This window comes from Budorcas taxicolor, chromosome 1, assembly GCF_023091745.1.
Source record: "Budorcas taxicolor isolate Tak-1 chromosome 1, Takin1.1, whole genome shotgun sequence".
Lineage (NCBI taxonomy): Eukaryota > Metazoa > Chordata > Mammalia > Artiodactyla > Bovidae > Budorcas > Budorcas taxicolor.
In genome coordinates, this window is record NC_068910.1 from 202,406,627 (window position 1) to 202,427,921 (window position 21,295).

General features: G+C 40.5%; 1 protein-coding gene across 1 annotated transcript in view; it reads left to right on the plus strand.

Annotated features, from left to right (window-relative positions):
* The first annotated feature begins 8,992 nt into the window (after positions 1 to 8,992).
* Positions 8,993 to 21,295, plus strand: part of MRPL3 (mitochondrial ribosomal protein L3) — a 55,998-nt gene continuing 43,695 nt past the window's right edge. Inside the window, exons 1-4 of the mRNA XM_052650032.1 lie at positions 8,993 to 9,209; positions 10,192 to 10,376; positions 11,390 to 11,481; positions 13,374 to 13,472. Of these exons, the coding sequence (XP_052505992.1) occupies positions 9,118 to 9,209; positions 10,192 to 10,376; positions 11,390 to 11,481; positions 13,374 to 13,472 (468 nt within the window). The 5' untranslated portion in view covers positions 8,993 to 9,117. The remainder of the gene's footprint in view (positions 9,210 to 10,191; positions 10,377 to 11,389; positions 11,482 to 13,373; positions 13,473 to 21,295) is intronic.

The window sequence follows — 21,295 nt, forward strand, 5'->3', positions numbered from 1 at the left end:
GGGTTACAATATTCAGTCTTGATGTACTCCTTTTCCTATTTGGAACCAGTCTGTTGTTCCATGTCCAGTTCTAACTGTTGCTTCCTGACCTGCATATAGGTTTCTATAATCCTCCCTTTAAAAGTGTACACCTCAGTGATTTTTAGTATATTCACAAAGTTGTGCCACCATCATCACTAAAATTTTCAAGTGTTTCTGGAGTTCTTATTATATATATTTTTTTCTTTTTTTATGGGATGGTGTGGTGCCACATGGCTTGCAGGATCTTAGTTCGCCAATCAGAAATGGAACCTGCACCCTTGGCAGTGAAAATATGGAGTCTTGATAAATGAACTGCTAGGGAACTTCCCTGGAGCTCTTATTATAAATGTAAGATTTCTGGGAGAACTGAGGAAATATATTACCCTGCCTTGAAAGAATTTGTAATGACTTTTAAACTTAAGGCTCCTCACTACTTATAATAAAAGAGAACAATATTGTGTAAGAATGTAATAGATATAATGCTTAGAAAGAAGAATTAACAGGTAGGGCTAGTGATGATAAGGGAGTCTTCTGTGGGGAGGCAGGCCTTGGAGATGAGGAAAAATTGGAGAAATGGTGTGAGCAGGAGGGCATCAGATGCAAGAAACTGTCAGACTAAACAGCCAAAGTGTTAAACTCTTGCCAAGCTAACTATTTGCCCTACTGAGAGACTACCTGGGACTGCAATAGGAAATAGAAAAGAGATGAGATGAAGACCAGAGATATCAGCCAGAGATGACCTGGCCTATTTGAAGGTAATTTATATAATAGTGACCAGCAGCTTCTCTCAGAAACTAGGGTGTGATGCTCATTGGTTTCAGCAGGATGTATGTTTTGCAGAGCAAAGACAGCATTTGGCTCTTAGTGGAAATTCCTGCTTTAAAAAGGCATTTTGTTCCATTTTGAAATAAAGTGGGAGTGAAAGTCATGCCCCGTGATGCTTCATGGTTAACAAAACTGCAAAGGCATTTCTGCCTGGGCATAAAAGATTATTTTAAGCATCATCTCCTGGGCTTCTCAGTTACTAAGAGAATCTTGTGTCAGCTCAGCGGTGCAGACAGGCGAGTTGCCATGACAATCCTGCTAGGCCTGGTTGGAGTCTAAATACCACAGAGGTAAGAAATGCTGTCACTGCCTGACCCCTGAGCAGCTTGGCAGTGTCCTCCCTACCCCTGCAGCCAGTCACTTCTCCTGGACCCACCTCTGCTGCACAGTCCTTGCCACTAGGAGGCACAGGCATGGCTGTGGGCATTCAAGGGTTAGTATCTCAACCTGTTTGATGGTCAGTCTTCTCTTGTGTCCCAGAATGTGCTGTTCATGTTGAGTCATATTCAAGTCTTCCTGAATGCTCATAGTCCCTCAAGCCTTGCCTTTGTCTCTCCAAATAGAGGCTGCTCCTGCTGCTGCTGCTAAGTTGCTTCAGTCGTGTCCAACTATGTGCAACCCCATAGACAGCAGCCCACCAGGCTCCACCGTCCCTGGGATTCTCCAGGCAAGGACACTGGAGTGGGTTGCCATGTCCTTCTCCAATGCATGACAGTGAAAAGTGAAAGTGAAGTCGCTCAGTCGTGTCCGACTCTTTGCGACCCCATGGACTGCAGCCTACCAGATTCCTCCTTCCATGGGATTTTCCAGGCAAAGAATAATGAGTAGGGTGCCCTTGCCTTCTCCCCAAATAGAGGAAACACTTGATACTTACCAAGAAGTTGCACTAGGAAGCAGGAGAAAATCTTGAATGAATCTTATTCTCTTTCCAGCCAGATTATGTGTAGCCAGACGTAATCTGAAGCTTTTTCACAGAGGACACCTATCATGGTATTGGTCAATCAACAATTGACCAGCAATTGATCAATCCCTGCAATTGCCTAGATACCATTCTATCCTTTCATGTGGATGCACATAGTGTTTGTGAACAACAGTGCTTTCTAAAGATGGCAATAACCACGTCTTCCATCTCTTGTGCTCTTCAACAATGCGACTCAATGCTCACATTGAGGCATGGATCTATATTCTTCAAATCTGGACCAGTATGTGTCTGAAGTGAAGTAATAATATGATTTCTAGGGTTAGGTCATAAAAGGTAACACAGCTTACATCTGGTATTCTTTGGATGCTTGCTCTTGGGATCCAATGCTCATGTTATGAGGAACCCCAAGCAATCACATGACAGGACCACCTACAGATGTTCCAGAGAACAGCCTAGTAGAGGACCTGACTGACAGGTAGCATCAAACACCAGACGTGAAGTGAAGAAACCTTCAAAATACTTCAGTACAATAGCTGACATCACCCAGTCGTCCATCATCTCAGCAGAGCTCCCAAGTTGTCCTCACTATGCCCTTTCTCAATTCCTGACCAACAGAAAGCATGCAAAAAATAAGAGTAATTGTTCTGTGCCAAAAACTTTGTGATGATTTAGAGAAAGGGAAAGACATAACTGAACTGAATTCAGAGTTCCAGAGAATAGTAAGGAGAGATAAGAAGGCCTTTTTCAATGAACAATGCAAAGAAATAGAGGAAAACAATAGAATGGGAAAGACTAACGATCTCTTCAAGAAAATTGGAGATATAAGGGAACATCTCCTGCAAAGATGGGCATGATAAAGGACAGAAATAGTAAAGACCTAAACCAGAAGAAGAGATTAAGAAGAGGTGGCAAGAATACACAGAAGAATACCAAAAAAGTCTTTATAATCTGGATAGCCATGATGGTGTGCTCATTTACCTAGAGCCAGACATCCTGGAGTGTGAAGTCAAGTGAACCTTAAGAATCATTATTATACTCAAAGCCAGTGGAAGAAATGGAATTCCAGCTGAGCTATTTAAAATCCTGAAAGACTATAAAACACTGGTGAAAGAAATCAAAGAGGACACTAATGGAGAAATACACAGTGTTCATGGATTGGAAGAATCAATATAGTGAAAATGAGTACACTACCAAAAGCAATCTATAGATTCAATGCAATCCCTATCAAGCTACCAACAGTATTTTTCACAGAGTTAAAACAAATAATTTCACAATTTGTATGGAAATACAAAAAACCTTGAATAGCCAAAGCAGTCTTGAGAAAGAAGAATGGAACTGGAGGAATCAACCTGCCTGACTTCAAGCTCTACTACAAAGTCACAGTCATCAAGACAATATGCTACTGGCACAAAGACAAAAATATAGATCAATGGAACAAAATAGAAAGCCCATAGATAAATCCATGCACCTACAGACACCTTATCTTTGACAAAGGAGGCAAGAATATACAATGAAGCAAAGACAATCTCTTTAACAAGTGGTGCTGGGAAAACTGGTCTGCTTCTGCTAAGTCACTTCAGTCATGTCTGATTCTGTGTGACCCCATAGACGGCAGCCCACCAGGCTCCACCGTCCCTGGGATTCTCCAGGCAAGAACATTGGAGTGGGTTGCCATTTCCTTCTCCAATGCATGAAAGTGAAAAGTGAAAGTGAAGTCGCTCAGTCATGCCCCACTCTTTATGACCCCATGGACTGCAGCCTACCAGGCTCCTCCATCCATGGGATTCTCCAGGCAAGAGTACTGGAGTGGGGTGCCATTGCCTTCTCCAGGGAAAACTGGTCAACCACTTGTAAAAGAATGAAACTAGAACACTTTCTAACACCACACACAAAAATAAACTCAAAATGGATTAAAGATCTAAATGTAAGACCAGAAGCTATAAAACTCTTAGAGGAGAACATAGGCAAAACACTCTCCGACATAAATCACAGCAGGATCCTTTATGATCCACCTCCCAGAATATTGGAAATAAAAGCAAAAATAAACAAATGGGACCTAATTAAAATTAAAAGCTTCTGCACAATAAAGGAAACTATAAGCAAGGTGAAAAGACAGCCTTCAGAATGGGAGAAAATAATGGCAAATGAAGAAACTGATAAAGATCTAATCTCAAAAATATACAAGCAACTCCTGCAGCTCAATTCCAGAAAAATAAACGACCCAATCAAAAAATGGGCCAAAGAACTAAATAGACATTTCTCCAAAGAAGACATACGGATGGCTAACAAACACATGAAAAGATGCTCAACATCACTCATTATCAGAGAAATGCAAATCAAAACCACAATGAGGTATCATTTCACACCAGTCAGAATGGCTGCTATCCAAAAGTCTACAAGCAATAAATGCTGGAGAGGGTGTGGAGAAAAGGGAACCCCCCTGCACTGTTAATGGGGATGCAAACTAGTATAGCCACTATGGAGAACAGTGTGGAGATTCCTTGAAAAACTGGAAATAGAACTGCCATATGACCCAGCAATCCCACTGCTGGGTGTACACACTGAACAAACCAGAATTGAAAGAGACACGTGTACCCCAGTGTTCATCGCAGCACTGTTTATAATAACCAAGACATGGAAGCAACCTAGATGTCCATCAGCAGATGAATGGATAAGAAAGCTATAGTACATTTGCACAATGGAATATTACTCAGCCATTAAAAAGAACACATTTGAATCAGTTCTAATGAGGTGGATGAAACTGGAGCCTATTATACAGAGTGAAGTAAGCCAGAAAGAAAAACACCAATACAGTACACTGCTGCTGCTGCTGCTGCTGCTGCTGCTAAGTCACTTCAGTCGTGTCCGACTCTGTGTGACCCCAGAGACAGCAGCCCACCAGGCTCCCCCGTCCCTGGGATTCTCCAGGCAAGAACACTGGAGTGGGTTGCCATTTCCCTCTCCAATGCATGAAAGTGAAAAGTGAAAGGGAAGTCGCCCAGTCATGTCCAACTCTTCAAGACCCCATGGACTGCAACCCACCAGGCTCCTCCGTCCCTGGGAGTTTCCAGGCAAGAGTACTGGAGTGGGGTGCCATCGCCTTCTCCGATACAGTACACTAACACATATATATGTAATTTAGAAAGATGGTAATGATAACCCTGTATGTGAGACAGCAAAAGAGACATAGATGTATAGAACAGACTTTTGGACTCTGTGGGAGAGGGCAAGGGTGTGATGGTTTGGGAGAATGGCATTGAAACCTGTATAATATCATATATGAAATGAATTGCCAGTCCAGATTTGATGCATGATACAGGATGCTTGGGGCTGGTGCACTGGGATGACCCAGAGGGACGGTATTGGGAGGGGGGTGGAAAGGGGGTTCAGATGGGGAACATGTGTACACCCATGGTGGATTCATGTTGATGTATGGCAAAACCAATACAATATTGTAAAGTAATTAGCCTCCAGTTAAAATAAATAAATTTATATTTAAAAAATAAAATAAATTAATTTTAAAACATAAAAATAAATAAATAAATAAAATCCTGAAAAATCATGCTGTGGAAGTGCTTCACTCAATATGCCAGTAAATCTGGAAAACTCAGCAGTGGCCACAGGACTGGAAAAAGTCAGTTTTCATTCCAATCTCAAAGAAGGGTATTGCCAAAGAATGTTCAAACTATCGCACAATTGCACTGAATTCACATGCTAGCAAGTTATGCTCAAAATCCTTCAAGCTGGCCTTCAGCATTACATGAACCAAGAACTTCCAGATGTACAAACTGAGTTTTGAAGCAGTAGAGGAACCAGGGGTCAAATTGCCAACATCCGTTTGGATCACAGAGAAAGCAAGGGACTTTCAGAAAAACACCTATTTCACTGACTATGATCACAACAAACTGTGGAAAATTCTTAAAGAGATGGGAGTACCAGATCCCTTACTTGTCTCCTGAGAAAATTGTATGCAGGTCAAGAAACAATGGTTAGAACTGGATGTGGAACAACAGACTGGTTCAAAATTGGGAAAGATATATGACAAGGATGAATATTGTTACCCTGATTATCTCACTTCTATGTGAAATGCTGGGTTGGATGAACCACAAGCTGGAATTAAGATTGCCAGCAAAAACATCAACAACCTCAGATACACAGATGGTACCACTCTAATACAGAAAGGGAAGAGGAACTAAACAGCCTCTTGAGGGTGAAAGAGGAGAGTGAAAAAGCTGGTTTAAAACTCAAATTTTAAAAAACTAAGTTTATGACGCATGGTCCCATCACTTCACGGCAAATAGAAGGGGAAAAAGTGAAAGCAGTGACAGATTTTTTCTTTTCTTGGGCTCCAAATAACTGTAGACAGTGACTGTAGCCATGAAATTAAAAGATTCTTGTTCCTTGGAAAGAAAGCTTGACAAACCTAAACAGTGTATTAAAAAGCAGAGACATCGTTTTGCTGACAAAGGTTGGGATAGTCAAAGCTATGGTTTTTCCAGTAGTCATGTACAGATGTGAGAGTTGGACCATAAAGAAGAGTAAGCACTGAAGAACTGATGCTTCTGAATTGTGGTGCTGGAGAAGACTCTTGAGAGTCCCTTAGAATGCAACGGTATCAAACCAGTTAATCCTAACGGAAAGCAACCCTGTATATCGACTGAAGGACTGATGCAGAAGCTGAAGCTCCAATACTTTGGCCACCTAATGGTAGAGCTGACTCATTGAAAAAGACCCTGATGCCTGGGAAGATTGAAGGCAACAGGAGAAGGGGTGGCAGAGGATAAGATGGTTAGATAGCATCACCAACTCAATAGACATGAATTGAAGCAAACTCTGGGAGATAGTGGAGGACAGAGGAGGGTGGCATTAGGTCATGAGGAGTCAGACATGGCTTAGTGACTGAACAACAACAACAAAACACTAAAAGAAGATAGTAGGGTTATCTTTTTTCCAGTGAGAAACTGAAGTCCCAGAGAGGCAAAATGGTATCAGAGTCCCAAGGCCATGGTACTGTCTGAAGGATGATGTCAGAAATGCTGGGAAGCTGGAGATCAGTGCCCTAGAGAAGCCCTGGCTAGGTCCCTCAAGGGATTGGTTCTTGTCAATTAGCAGTACACTGTAGTGATGAAATTAAGACAATACTTCCCAATCCCAGCTGTCAATCAGGAAATACCTGACAGCAGACAGAGCATGTTTTGCTTTGATTTAGTTTAGTGATGGTGTCTGCTAAGGATTTCTTTGCTGAAGGTTGCCATCATGGACTAGGAGAGTTCCGGCACTAGGGGCAAAGGTTAGACTGACTGGCTGCCTCCTTAGGCCTCACAGACTGCCATGTGTGATATGATCACTTACCAATTTTCCTCTCAGCGATATAGGAATTCCAATGCAAGAGTAATAACATACTTGTCTTAGAGAATCAAAGAAACAGAATGGCTCTGCTGAGATTTAAATCTTGGCCCTAACTAGTCAAAAGAACTTAAGTCATGTAGTCTCTCTCTGTGTTTATTTTCTAAACAGTAAAATGGAGATAATTATAGTATTATCCTATGGGGTTATTATAAAGATCAAATGAGGAAATACACCAAAGAGTGAACATGAATTCTGTTAGGAATCAGACTTCAGTATTTAATTTATAATGGAATGTCAACACAATACTTCTAACAGACCACACCCAAGGCCACACTCCAGTTACCAAACAGTTCTTTCCTCAAAAAATCTTATCCTCAAAACAGATCTTCTCCCTCACCATCATTATCCCTAGTTTCACATTGTCCTTCTTAATTCCAACAAAATTACTGTGATCCCCAAATGCTGAACTTTTGCTGAATAGTATCCATTTCAAAAGAAGTCTGTTTCCTTCACACCACCCAGTGTAAGTCCAAATATTATGACTCATTTGTAGGGGTATGGTCTCTCTTGCTGCAGGAAGCTAATGAAACTTAAATTTATAAATTCAAGTGTGCTCCTGGTAGTCTCTGATTGAGACTTCCAGGGCTTCCACAATACTCATCCCATATTATATGCTCAAGAAATGCTAGCCATTTGCAGTTGTAGGCAAGTCTTTTTATTCCCAGCTTCTTTCATACAGCATATCTCAAGACATGCTTATTCAGTAAAGGGCTATTCTCAAATAACTGGGAAGCCAGGCTAGCATGAGCAAACAAAGATTTTGAGAACATTCTTTGTTTTCTAATTTTTATTTTTATAGAACAGTCCAAGTAGTTATCAGGAATTGACCATGGCCTGGACTTTTTAAGCCAGCATAGCCATATCTCAGATAAAAGAAGGTCTTAAAATAGCTTGTCTTTTTATTTCTGAATTTCTACAAGCACTCATCTGACAAAGAAGGAAACAAAGTAATAGAATGAATACCCAAGATCACACATGGTGATTAGGCTGACTCTGGAACCCAGGACTAGGGTTTATTTGTACCTAAAGTATATTAGGAATAAATGATTGTGCAAAATAATTTAATAATCATTTACTCTCTCCAGGAGTTTCTCCCAGTCAGGAACTCATGAGTTTCTTAGCTGGGTGGTTCAGGCTCAGTCTTTCATGATTGCAGTCATTTTAAATGTTGCCTGGAACCAGAGGAATCCCTTCCTAAGTGGTTAATTCCTAGTTGGAAAGATGGTTCCTCCTCACATGGGCCTCACCATAGGGATGTTTGAGTGCCTGCAGGACAAGACTGCTGGCTTTCCTCACACAGAGCCGTCCAAGAGCCCAAGACACACTAGCAATACCTTTTATGATCCACCCCGGAAGTCACACCACATCAACTTGGCCATAGTCTACTAGCACATGTCAGTCCTGTTTTAGTACCAATTCTTCCATCTGTTTTGGACCAGCACTGTCTGTATTTCTTCATTTTTAATATAAAAGTAACGACCTTCTTGTTTTGAACATAACCCAAAATAAGAAAATCAAGAGGTGCTTAGTACAATGAGCTGCCCCACAACGGGCACTACTTAAAAGTGACTTCGCTTCCTTAAGAAGCCTGTCCCTAGTTTGCCTCATTCTCTTAAAGTTTAAATTCCAAGAGTCAAGTTCTTTTTTTCCACCCCATAGAGAGCCAGATCCTACCCACCCCACCCTACTCAGAGCCAAAGTTAGGACTATTCCGGAGGCGGAACTCTAGTTCTTGGAGCCGATCCCGGCACCGGCGCGCTTTGCGAGCGGACCGGAAATGGCTCCGGCAGTTCTTTTTCGTCCGGGAAGGCAGTGTGGGAGGCTGCGGGACAGCTTCGGACGGTTCACAGGACTGGGACACGGTCGCTGCGGCGCCCTGAAAGCCAAGCCGAGCGGCAGGGCGCCCGAGGGTGAAGGGGTTGCGCTCTCCCGGCCTCACCATGCCCAGTTGGAGGCTGCTGGCTTGGACCGGCGCCCGGGTGCTGGACCGCGGCACAGGTGGCCTGGGCACTGCCCTGGGCTCGGGAAACAGGTGGGTGCTGGGGAGAGACGAGCGTGGGGGGTGATCCTTGCACCCGGGCCAGGGTAGGAGGGAGCTCCGTCCAGGCCTGAAGAGTTAAGAATCACTACTCAAAGGACGTGCCCTTTGAAGGGTTGAAGGGATAGGTTTTTTATTTTCAATGCTGATGAGCCAGCGACTGGCAGCAAGAAGTACCAACAGCAATAATATTATCTTCCAATTAGTGAGTGTTTATAATAAATGTTCTGTTAGAAACATTAGGCACCTTGGCTCATGTAGCCTCATGAGAGCTGTTATCATCCGTTTTACAGATACCACCATTATTCCGTCCTACCATTATTCAGTTTTACAGATAAAAGAGCCTTAGAGACAAGCAATTTGCCCAAGGTCACTTAACTAATAAGTGCAAAATTGAGACTCTAGCCTGGCTATATCTTCCTGTCTACAAAAGAGATAGACCTCAGAAAGCTTTACTTCTTTCTGACCCTCCTCTCAAGAATTACACACCTGTTTCCTGACCTCTGTCCCCTAAAGTCTTTCTTGTGTGTTCAGCTAGTAGAGGTCAGGTCTTTTATGGATTTTTAGAATTTGCACACTCCATTTTTTCACCATTATGAGCCTAGGCCATGTCATTACAGATAAGAGGTGAGTGTATCAGAAAAATATCAGTAAGCCCACATTCTGTCACCTCTACTGCATGTTAACTGTTATGGTACATGTTCAAATGAGCCTGTGACTTCTCTTGTCTACATAGGACTACGCTGTTGGAAATCTGTTTATCCCAGAGGAGAAAGGGAGAACTTTTCCTCCAGGATATTTATTAATGGTTAAAATATGAGCCCCGTTTTCATAAGGAATGTCAGTGAAAAAAACTGGAACAGGATGCACACCTTTCCCTAAGGCCCTGACTATACTTTCCAGCTGATGTAACCTCCTGTACATTAAATGGGGAACCTTTTGAATTGTGCTTTGTTCTCTAATTTTATTTTTGCAGAACAGACATCTGGGTTTTGGTTAGAAGTCTCCATGGCAAGAGTGGTACTTGGTGGGATGAACATCTTTCTGAAGAGAATGTTTCCTTTGTTAAGCAATTGGTCTCTGATGAAAATAAAGCCCAGTTAGCAAGTAAACTCTGTCCTCTGAAAGATGAGCCGTGGCCTATACATCCTTGGGAACCAGGTGGTTATTTTGTATATGTTGTGTTCTCATTGCCTGATTACTGTCTGACTGGCACATTTAAAGTCATAATGACTTCTGGATAAATTTGTCATCTCTGTTTTTCATGACATAACTGTGTCTGTTTCATTATGGTTTGGTTTGCAAGTATATTTCCAGCATCCTAGTCTACTGTTAGTGAATGTCTGATGATCATCAAAACTTCCTCAAGAAACTGCATAGTAGGTGAAAAGAGAATCATTCTGCAAATGTTTTTTTTTTTAAATTTTATTCAGATTAAAATAGAAAAGAAAAGCTGGAAGAGTGCGGTGAACTAAACTGTATCACTCAAAGATTTGCATTTGAGGTGTTCTAGCACTCAATACCTGCCAAGCATAACCCCAGAATCAGCTCTTAGTACCAGACAGAGGGCTACATCCATCTATGGCTAGACCAAAAAGCATAAGACCTTTCCTGTTGAGGCTGTTGTCTTTGATTTGGGGTTATTGTGGCTGTCAAATTGTTTAATGACTAGACATCTTAGTGGAGCAACTTCATCAGTTTATACAACAAACTGAGTGTCATGGTAGATGCTAACATTTTTTAGCCACATAACCACTTACGTCATCTCTGTAACTCCAGCTAACTTCTTAGAATTTGAGTAGTAGATATTTCCTGATTAATGAGGTTGGATATGAATTGATACTAAGAAAGCAAGGCATAAAGGTAGATTCATCATGCCCTCTATTAATTACCACTATTCTAAATACTAGAATGTATCACTTTAACTGTTTTCTTTATTTTGTATAGTTCTCATATTTTTTATTTTACAGAGGTTTATTGAGTAATACTATGTCAGGCATGGTTGAAGGCACTTATATCTGAAAGGAACAGTTGTATTTTACTCTATGGATATATCAGCATGTTTGTTATCTGCCTACTCCTTATATAAAACCAAAATTTAGGAAATCCTGTAGTATCAAGTTGACAAATGTTGAAAAAAACTGTGTGAATACTGATTTGTCTTTAATTGCCAGGTTCCTCTAGAGTGGGTCTTATTGCACTGAAGCTAGGCATGATGCCTTTATGGACCAAAGATGGTAAGAAGCATGTGGTCACATTACTTCAGGTGAGAAAGAAATAAAAAATAATAGCAAATCTGTTGTGTGTGCTGAGATCTATTTGTGCAAACCTGTTGTGCAGTAGACAATGTTTGTATCCTGAAATGTGAAGAAGAGGTAGAATGGAGCATAAATTCTGTGAGAGAGGTTTACTTCTGAGGATGTCAGTGAATGTTCTTACTCATGCCTGCGTGGTGGCTTTCTTGATACTGGTGTTGGGATAACTGGAGCAATTAAAAAAAAAAAAATTGTAACCTAACTTCTTACAGATCTACTAGTTTAACTCACAGTCAGAAAAAAGTCTCAGTCCCATCTTATTTTCATTTATGCGGTTCTTTCAACTCCAAGTTGTAATTTTGATCTCTTTACTAACTCAGAGTGTAACATTTACCTTCAGAAGCAGCATTTTGTTGTCTGAAATAAGGTTAATGGTTAAGAATGTAGGCCCAGGAGCCTGAATATCTCATATCTCAGTTATACCATTTCCTAGCTATGTTCTTTGAAGTACTGCCTCATCTGTAAAAGATAGGATTTTATTCTTCAGGAGAAATCACTGTGACCTCCCTCAAAGGGTTACTGTGAGGCTTGCACAAGATGATAAATGTCAGGCACTTAAAATTTAAAACAATGTTCAATGTCCAGCATTAGCTGTTGCTGTCTTTATCATTATTATAAAAATCACTGGTAAGTTGAGACCATCATTCTCCAGATCACTTTGAACAGCTCACTTCATCTTTGGAGTTAAGCCTTGGACAAGTGCTTAGGCAAGCGATGGAGATTAAAGTGAGAGCCCATACATGGAAGTGCTTCCAGTACTATCAGGCACAGGTGGCCTGCAAGCCCTTAGTAAGTTTTTACTGACTCTGAATGATCAAGGAAAGAATTATATCAATAATTCCTAGAAGTCTACAGAACTTTGTGAACTTTCAGGAATGACAGGTGGGATTGTAAATTGGAACAGCTACTTCAGGAAATAGCTTAGCATTAGGGAAAGTTGAGGTAGGTGAACCTGTGGTCTTCCAGTTTCACTCCTGACTGTTACTAGAAAACTCAAACAGATCAGTTATAGCAGCATTACTCTTAATACTCCAAAACTAGAAATAACTCATGTTTCCATCATGGTAGAATGGATAAAGAAATCATGGTATATTTACATGATAAAGAGCTGGGTGGCAGTGAAAATGCACAGAATGGAGCTGCAGAAAGCAGTGTGGGTGAACCTTAGCAATAGAATCTTGAGCAAAAGCAGGAAAATCTGGAGGAGTCTGTGTGGTCTGACTCCACTTACATGAAGTTTCAACAGATAGCACTAAACTATAGGATTAAGCAGTGCTTTCAAAGGTAGTAATTATAATGAAAAGTTAAATAAATGATTACCACAGTGTCAAGAGGGATGGTTGTTTATTTGAAGGGCAGTGCTTCTCAAACTTTTCTGTACCTCAGGATCACCTAGGGGATTCAGAAAACACAGGTTCTGTTTTAGTAGGTTCTGGCAGGGGCCTGAGACCCTGCATTTTCACACAGTTCCCAGGTGATGCTAATACAGCTTGTCTAGGGACCATACTTTGAGAACCACTGCTCAAGGGGTAAAAAGGACAGGGAGGAATGGGTTTGAGGTGGGGATTAGGAAGAGACAGAGAGGTTTGGGGGATTTTTGATATTGGTAGTGGTTATATGCATATTTTCTTTGTAAATACTCCATTTTGTTGTATATTTGTGTTTTATGGACATTATGTACTATGGTTAATGGGTTTTTTAGATTGTGATTGGTTTTAGAGGGATGATGAGATCAGAAACTGTAGAGAATTCCTAACTGTCCTAGGGACTTAGTGTGGCTGGTATGTAATATTAACAGGTATTCTAGCACGTTGATTTTGTGTGTGTGTTTTTTGTTTTTTAGGTACAAGACTGTCATGTCCTAAAATATACTCCAAAGGAAAATCATAATGGAAAAATGGCAGCCCTGACTGTAGGAGGAAAAACTGTGTCACGTTTCCATGTAAGGATGCATTTTCATTCCTAGAATACTGCATTTCATTAGCTTTAGATCTGAGTTCTTTGAAATTCTGAATTAAGTTTTGAGGCTATCACATAGTCATAAACTTGTCCTGGAGGTAAACTATGGATTGGGGGAAAGACAGTCTGATAGAGGGGCTTCCCTGAGGGTAAAGAATCTGCCTGTGATGCGGGAGACCTGGATTAAGTCCCTGGGTTGGGAAGATCCCCTGGAGAAGGGAATGGCAACCCACTCCAGTATTCTTGCCTGGAGAATTCCATAGACAGAGAAGCCAAGGAGGGACAAGAAGGCCTTCAATGAATAGTCTATAAAAATAGAGGAAAACAACAGAAGGAGAAAGACTAGAGAGCTCTTCTGGAAAATTGGAAATACCAAGGGAACATTTCACCCAAAGATGGGCACAATGAAGGACAGAAGTGGTAGAGATCTAGTAGATGCTGAAGAGATCAAGAAGAGATGGAAAGAACACACAGAAGGAGTGTACAAAAAAGATCTTAATGAACTGAATAACTAATTCATGTTACCCAGAGCTAGGCATTCTGGAGTGTGAAGTCAAGTGGGCCTTAGGAAGCACTGCTGTGAGTAAAGCTAGTGGATGCAATGCAATTCCAGTAGAGCTATTCAAAACCCTAAAGGATGATGCCATCAAAGTGTTGCACTGAATATGTCAGCAAATCTGGAAGACCTAGCAGTGGCCACAGGACTGGAAAAGGTCAGTCCTCACCCCAGTTCCCAAGAAGAGATGGGACTAAAGCATGTTTCATACTAAACATGTTTGTACTAAAGTACTAAAGAATATTCTAACCATCCGACAATTCCACTCATCTCCTATGCTAGTAAGGTCATGCTTAAAATCTTGCTTGCTAGGCTTTAGCATTATGCAAACCAAGAACTTCCAGATGTCCAGGCTGGGTTTAGAAAAGGCAAGGGAACCAGAAATCAAATTGCCAACATTTGCTTAATCATAGAGAAAGCAAGGGAATCGGAATCCCCGAAAAACATCTACTCTGTTTCATTAACTTCGCTAAAGCCTTTGACTGTGTGGATCATAACAAACTGTGGAAAGCTCTTAAAGAGATGGGAATACTAGACCATCTTACCTGTCTCCTGAGAAATCTGTATGCAGGTCAGGAGCAACAGTTAGAATCCTGTATGGAACAACTGGTTGGCTCAGGATTGAGAAAGGAGTATGACAGTGCTGTCTGCTGTCACCCTGTTTATTTAACTTATACACTAAGCACCCCATGAGAAATGCCAGGCTGGATGAGTTACAAGCTGGAATCAAGATAGGCAGGAGAAACATCAACAACCTCAGATATGCAGATGATACCACTCTAATGGCAGAAAGTGAAGAACTAAAGAGCCTCTTGATGAGGGTGAAGGAGGAGAGTGAAAGAGCAGGCTTGAACTAAATATTAGGAAAAAAACACACTAAGATCTTGGCATCAGCCCCATTACTTCATGGTAAATAGAAAGGGGAAAAGTGGAAGTAGTGGTAGATATCCTCTTCTTGGGCTCTAAAATCACCGTGGATGGTGACCGCAGCCATGAAATCAGAAGACGTTTGCTTCTTGGCAGGAAAACTATGACAAATCTAAGCAATGTGCTGAAAAGCCAAAACATTACGGTGCTGACAAAGATTAGTATATCAAAGCTTTAATCTTTCCAGTGGTCACATGCGATTGTGAGAGCTGGACCGTAAAGAAGACAGCACCAGAGAATTGATGCCTTCCAACTGTGGTCTGGAGAAGACTCCTGAAAGTCCCTTGGACAGCAAGGAGATCAAACCAGTCAGTCTTAAGGGAAGGGAAGGGAAGTGAAGTGAAGTCGCTCAGTCGTGTCCGACTCTTTGCGACCCCATGGACTGTAGCCTACCAGGCTCCTCCGTCTGTGGGATTTTCCAGGTAAGAGTACTGGAGTGGATTGCCATTTCCTTCTCCAGGAGATCTTCCCAGGGATCGAACCCAGGTCTCCCGCATTGCAGGCAGACGCTTTACAATCTGAGCCACCGGGGAAGACTAATCTTAAGGGAAATCAACCCTGAATACTCATTGAAAGGACTGATGCTAAAACTGAAGTAACAGTATTTGGCCACCTGATGCAAAGAGCTGACTCATTGGAAAAGACTCTGGTGCTAGGAAAGATTGAAGACAGGAGGGGAAGGGGACAACAGAGGATAAGATGGTTGGATGGCATCACCAATTCAGTGGACATGAATTTGAGCAAGCTTTGCGAGATGGTGAAGACAGGGAAACTTGGTGTGCTGCAATCTGTGGGATCACAAAAGAGTCAGACATGACTGAGTGACTGAACAACAACAATTCCCAAGTAGAATGCTGAGTTTATAGTTTAAATGTGAAAACATCTGCACAATTAGTATTTTGGAGTTTTTTTGGATAACTAAAAGCAGAGAATACCTTTTAAGAAATGGTGATGATTTTCACTAATGGCTGCTGAGATGCCTTTACATTTACTAAAACATTGCTTGTCTCTAGATTAATATTTTTTATTATAAATTGTTTATGAAGTGAACATGAATGGAAATTAGGAGATAACCTGTCCTATGTAGCTGTCAAAACTAGCAAGTGTTTATCATTTACCTTTTATTTCCTTGTCACAGTTAATTTTTTATTTAAAAGTTTTAATTTTCTTTTTTTTTAAATTATTTATTTATTTCTGGCTGTGCTGGGTCTTTGCAGCTGTGCAGGCTTTTCTCTAGTTGCAGGGCGCAGGCTTCTCATTGCAGTGGTTTCTCTTGTTGCAGAGCATGGGCCCTGGGGCGCTCGGTCTTTAGTAATTGTGGCTCCCGGGCTCTGGATTACAAGCTCAATAGTTGTGGCCCATGAGTTTAGTTGCTCCTTGGCATGTGGGTTCTTCCTGGATCAGGGATCAAACCCTTGTCTCCTGCACTGGCAGGAGGATTTTTTACCACTGAGCTACCAGGGAAGCCCCATAGTTAACTTTACAGCAGTTGTTACATGCTGAGTATATAGGCATAAGTCTTTTACATTTATTAACCAATGAACTTTTTCAGACTCTAATAAGGATAAGTAACTCCCTCAGGGACACCCACTGATGAGAGGTAGAGAGTCAGGCTCCAAAAGCCTTACTTTAATTGTCTCTTGATATCTGCTCTTTGGAAACATAACAGGGAAGGTGGACTAATAAATCAGCCATCTCAATATGGAACTATAAATGCAGCAAGCACACTGGCCAGTTCTGCTTGTGGAAATCTTAGGAAGTTTCACAGGGAGGAGACTAGAAGAAGGGCGGGTGTTAAAAGTATGCCAGGGGGAGTGGGCTTTATAGAAGCAGACCTGTGGAGGAGGATTGCTGCCTGGGAGGAGAAGGGCAGTGTGTCTGGATTTTAATGTGTGGTGGGGTTGGTGGGAGAGTGTGATAAAGGTGTGAAAGGTGGGGCTGTCAGGATGGAGTTTAGACTTTCTGAATTCTTTAGCCAGAAAGTGAAAGAAAGTGTTAGTTGCTCAAGCTTGTTGACTCTTTGTAATTTCATGGACTGTAGCCTGCCAGGCTCCTCTATCCATGTAATTCTTCAGGCAAGAATATTGGTGTGGGTTGCGATTCCCTTTTCCAGGGGATCTTCCCAACTCAGGGACAGAACCTGAGTTTCTTACATTGCAGGCAGATTCTTTACTGTCTGAGCCATTACTACTCACTACTTTAACCAGGGCAGTAGTCAGATTAGTCAAAGCTATGGTTTTTCCAGTAGTCATGTATGGATGTGAGAGTTGGAATATAAAGAGAGCTGAGTGCTGAAGAATTGATACTTTTGAACTGTGGTATTGGAGAAGACTCTTGAGAGTCCCCTGGACTGCAAGGAGATCCAACCAGTCCATCCTAAAGGAAATCAATCCTGAATATTCATTGGAAGGACTGATGCTGAAGCTGAAACTCCAATACTTTGGCCACCTGATGTGAAGAACTGACTCATTTGAAAAGACCCTGATTCTGGGAAAGATTGAAGGCAGGAGGAGAAGGGGATGACAGAGGATGAGATGATTGGATGGCATCACCAACTCAATGGACATGAGTTTGAGTAAACTCCAGGAGTTGGTGACAAACAGAGAGGCCTGGTATGCTGCAGTCCATGGGGTTGCAAAGGGTGGGACATGACTGAGTGACTGAACTGAACTGTAGTCATATTTTTATCATGGTTAACAAAATTAGAAAATCCCCCATGCTGGGAGGACATTTAAGGGGTGAGCCCTCTGGGAAAGTTGATAAAAGTCTTTTGTACTGGAGCAGTTGCTTTGGGCTTGGGAGAGGCAAGCATTATAAAAGACCAGGTGAGGATGAGCTGGTGGGACAGGACCCAGCAGGTCAGTGCTGATGCTGTGACCTGGGACAGAGACAAGGAATGGATTGCTTTGGAGGAAAGATGTAAAGAGTTTACAGAAAAGGCAGGTGGAACTGTCCTATAGGAAGTGGGGTATGTGTGCTAAGTCACTTCAGTTGTGTTTGACTCTTTGTGACCCCATGGACTACAGCCCATCAGGCTCTTCTGTCCATGGGGATTCTCAGGCAAGAATACTGGGAATGGGTTGTCATGACTCCTCCAGGAAATTTCCCAGACCCAGGGATAGAATCTCTTATGTCTCTTGCATTGGCAGGCGGATTCTTTACCACTAGCACCACATGGAATATACTGATCAGTAAATTGGCAATGGTTGAAGTCCTATGGTTTAATAGGCCTGCCTCATAAATATTACAGGACTTATTTTTACATATTATGGTAGTATGTTTAGCTTATTTTTTATTAAGACTTCATAGTAATATCTGCTACCCTTGACAGTTTATTGACTAATAATTATGGGGTTCAGATAAGGTAGTTAAAAGGACAATGTGATATTTTTGGAAACTTTTTTTAAAATGTCAAATGTTTGAATTTTTAAGTGTAAATATTTGCCAGACCTCCTGTGAATCATATGAACAATTCTTTGGTTTGCTAGATACCACTGTTTTCTAATTGATTATATTTCTGTGTTTTTGTTAGGACTAGCACTGTCATCTTTATTTTATTACCAATTTTGTAAATTTCTGGCTCTGTAGCCTCCATATTTGTAAATCAGGTGTCATGTTGGGGTAATCCATTCTGCTGTAGCAGATTTGTGAACATTACCTCCTCAGGACTGTGAGATAGTGGGAAATGAGTGGGCATGGCATCAGAAGAGCTGAGTTCTGTCTCTATGGCTGCCACTAGCTCCTTCACTCCACCTTTCAGAACATCCATTTTCTTACCCACCAGAACAAGCAATTGGACTTGATGGTCTCTGAATTCCCTCCCAGTTCTAGAAGTTTCACACTGATTCTCAAATACTTTAGTTTTTAACAAAAAACAGAAGTTCCCCTCCTACTTGCCAGCTCAATTTATTTATTTTCCTTAATGATGAAGACAGCCTTGTTGATAAAATCTTAATAGTTAAACTATTAGAGAAATGTTAGTACTTTTATTTCTACTTTTGTACTTGAGACTGGTCTTCATACCTTAAATTTTATCTCACCAGTGAATGTATAACACAGCAGGATGCTGATTTGGATGCTGCTGATTCTTATACTATGGTGAATTTTAACCCCATAAATGACATGAATTTTTAAAACTATTCACTACTGTGGTATAGGAAGCGCTTCAGAGGCTCATTTATTCTTCAAGATATTAATTTTCTAGGTCCAGAGGTCATGTATTGCAATATTAAGAAACAAGTTTGTCTTTGAATGGCCTTTTGTCAGAATAGGATGTGAAAATGAAGTTCTAGAATTCTTTAGAAGTAAAGCATTTTGGTTCAGAAAGAAAGATTTTTGAAATTCAATGTATACAAACTTCAAACTTTCATTTGCACATTGTAACCCTCAGTGAAACTGCAGGTAGGTTGATTTTAGAGGGTCTGAGAGAGAGAGAGAGATCTATGAATATTAAATAGTGTAGCATTTTACAGTGAGTTGATTGAATCAGTTTTATTTATACTAAGGCTGGAATGTTATTTTTCTTAAACTGTAAAGAATTTATGCCTCCAAAAAATTAGACTACTTGGCTTTTGCTATTTGTGTACCATATTATAAATAAACACTGATGTGGTACATAATGTTTTTGAATAAAGAAGTTTAAGTGGCCTTACAAGTTGATTAAATCAATTCATATTTGGAGCAGAGAAGCATTTTCATTGTGAGAAGGATAATTGAAGAGAACTTTGAAGAGGGGGAAAAAAAATGCAACCTTGTAGATGGGATTATCCAAGTGTGACACTGCTGTCAGTCTTTTAAATTGCCTTTTGAAATCGTTTATTTGGAAGTTAGAAAAAAAACCCTCTGTAACACTACTGTTGACTTCAGCTCAGCTTGAACATTTGGTTTTTCTCAGGGCAGATGCCTGATTAGTTTTATGATATTTTTATTTAAAAGAAAAAATTATTCAACTTTAGTGAAATTGGAAGATAATCAGGAAGTATGTATTACCTTTGTCCTCCTTATGTCTCAGTCTAGAGTTACTTAGTCAAGATGTTATCTTTTCCATTTTATATTTCTAAAAAATATACAAGATTTTTCCCATAAGCCTCCTGGAATACTTCAAAACTGATATTAATAAAATAAAAATTGCCAAGTAGAATATGTGAAGGTCAAATATAAAATTGAAATTCTGGTCTAAAATTCAATAAATTTGAATCTGATACATCAGGGAAATAATTTTAAGTATCCACATTTTTAGATGTTTTATTGAAGTTAAATTGATCTAAAACACTGTTAGTTACAGATGTGCAACATAGTGATTCAGTATTTCAGTCATTTCAATCGTTACAAAATGATTCCCATGATCAGTATAGTTACCATCCATTGCCATTCAAACTTATTAAAATATTGTTGACTGTATTCACCATGCTATACATTTCATCCTCAAGACACATTTATTTTCTAACTGGAAGTTTACCTCTAAATTGCCCTCACTATTTCATTCATCCCCCCAGCCCCTCCCATCTGGCAACCACCTGTTTGTTCTCTGTGTCTATGAGTCTGTTTCTGTTTTGTTAACTTCCGTTCATTTGTTTTTTAGATTCTGCATATAAGTGAAATCATATGGTATTTGTCTTTCTCCATCTGACTTACTTCATTTTGCATAATATCCTCTAGACCCATCCATATTGTTGCAAATGGCAAGATTTTATTTTATTTTTTTATGGCTGAGTAGTATTCCATTGTGTGTGTGTGTGTGTGTGTGTATACACATGTGTGCATGTGTACACAAATACACATCTTCCTTATCCATTCATCTGTTGACAGACACTTAGGTTGCTTTCATATCTTAGCTATTGTAAATAATGGTGTGGTGAAAATAGATGTGCATATATCTTTTCCTTTGAGTGTTTTTGTTTTGTTTAGAAGAATACTCAGAAATAGAGTAACTTAAATAATATGTTGTTTCTATTTTTAATTTTGGGGGAACCTTCATGTTGTTTTCCATAGCGGCTGCACCGGTTTATATTCCTGTCAAGAGTGCATGAGGGTTGCCTTTTCTCTAAATCCTTTATAGAACTTGTTATTTTTTGTCTTTTTGATACTAGCCATTCTGACAGGGGGAGACAATATCTTCTTGTGGTTTTATTTGCATTTCCCTGAAGAGGAGAGTGAAAAAGTTGTCTTAAAGCTCAACATTCAGAAAACCAAGATCATGGCATCTGGTCCCATCACTTCATGGGAAATAGATGGGGAAACAGTGGAACAGTGGCTGACTTTATTTTGGGGGGCTCCAAAATCACTGCAGATGGTGATTGCAGCCATGAAATTAAAAGACGCTT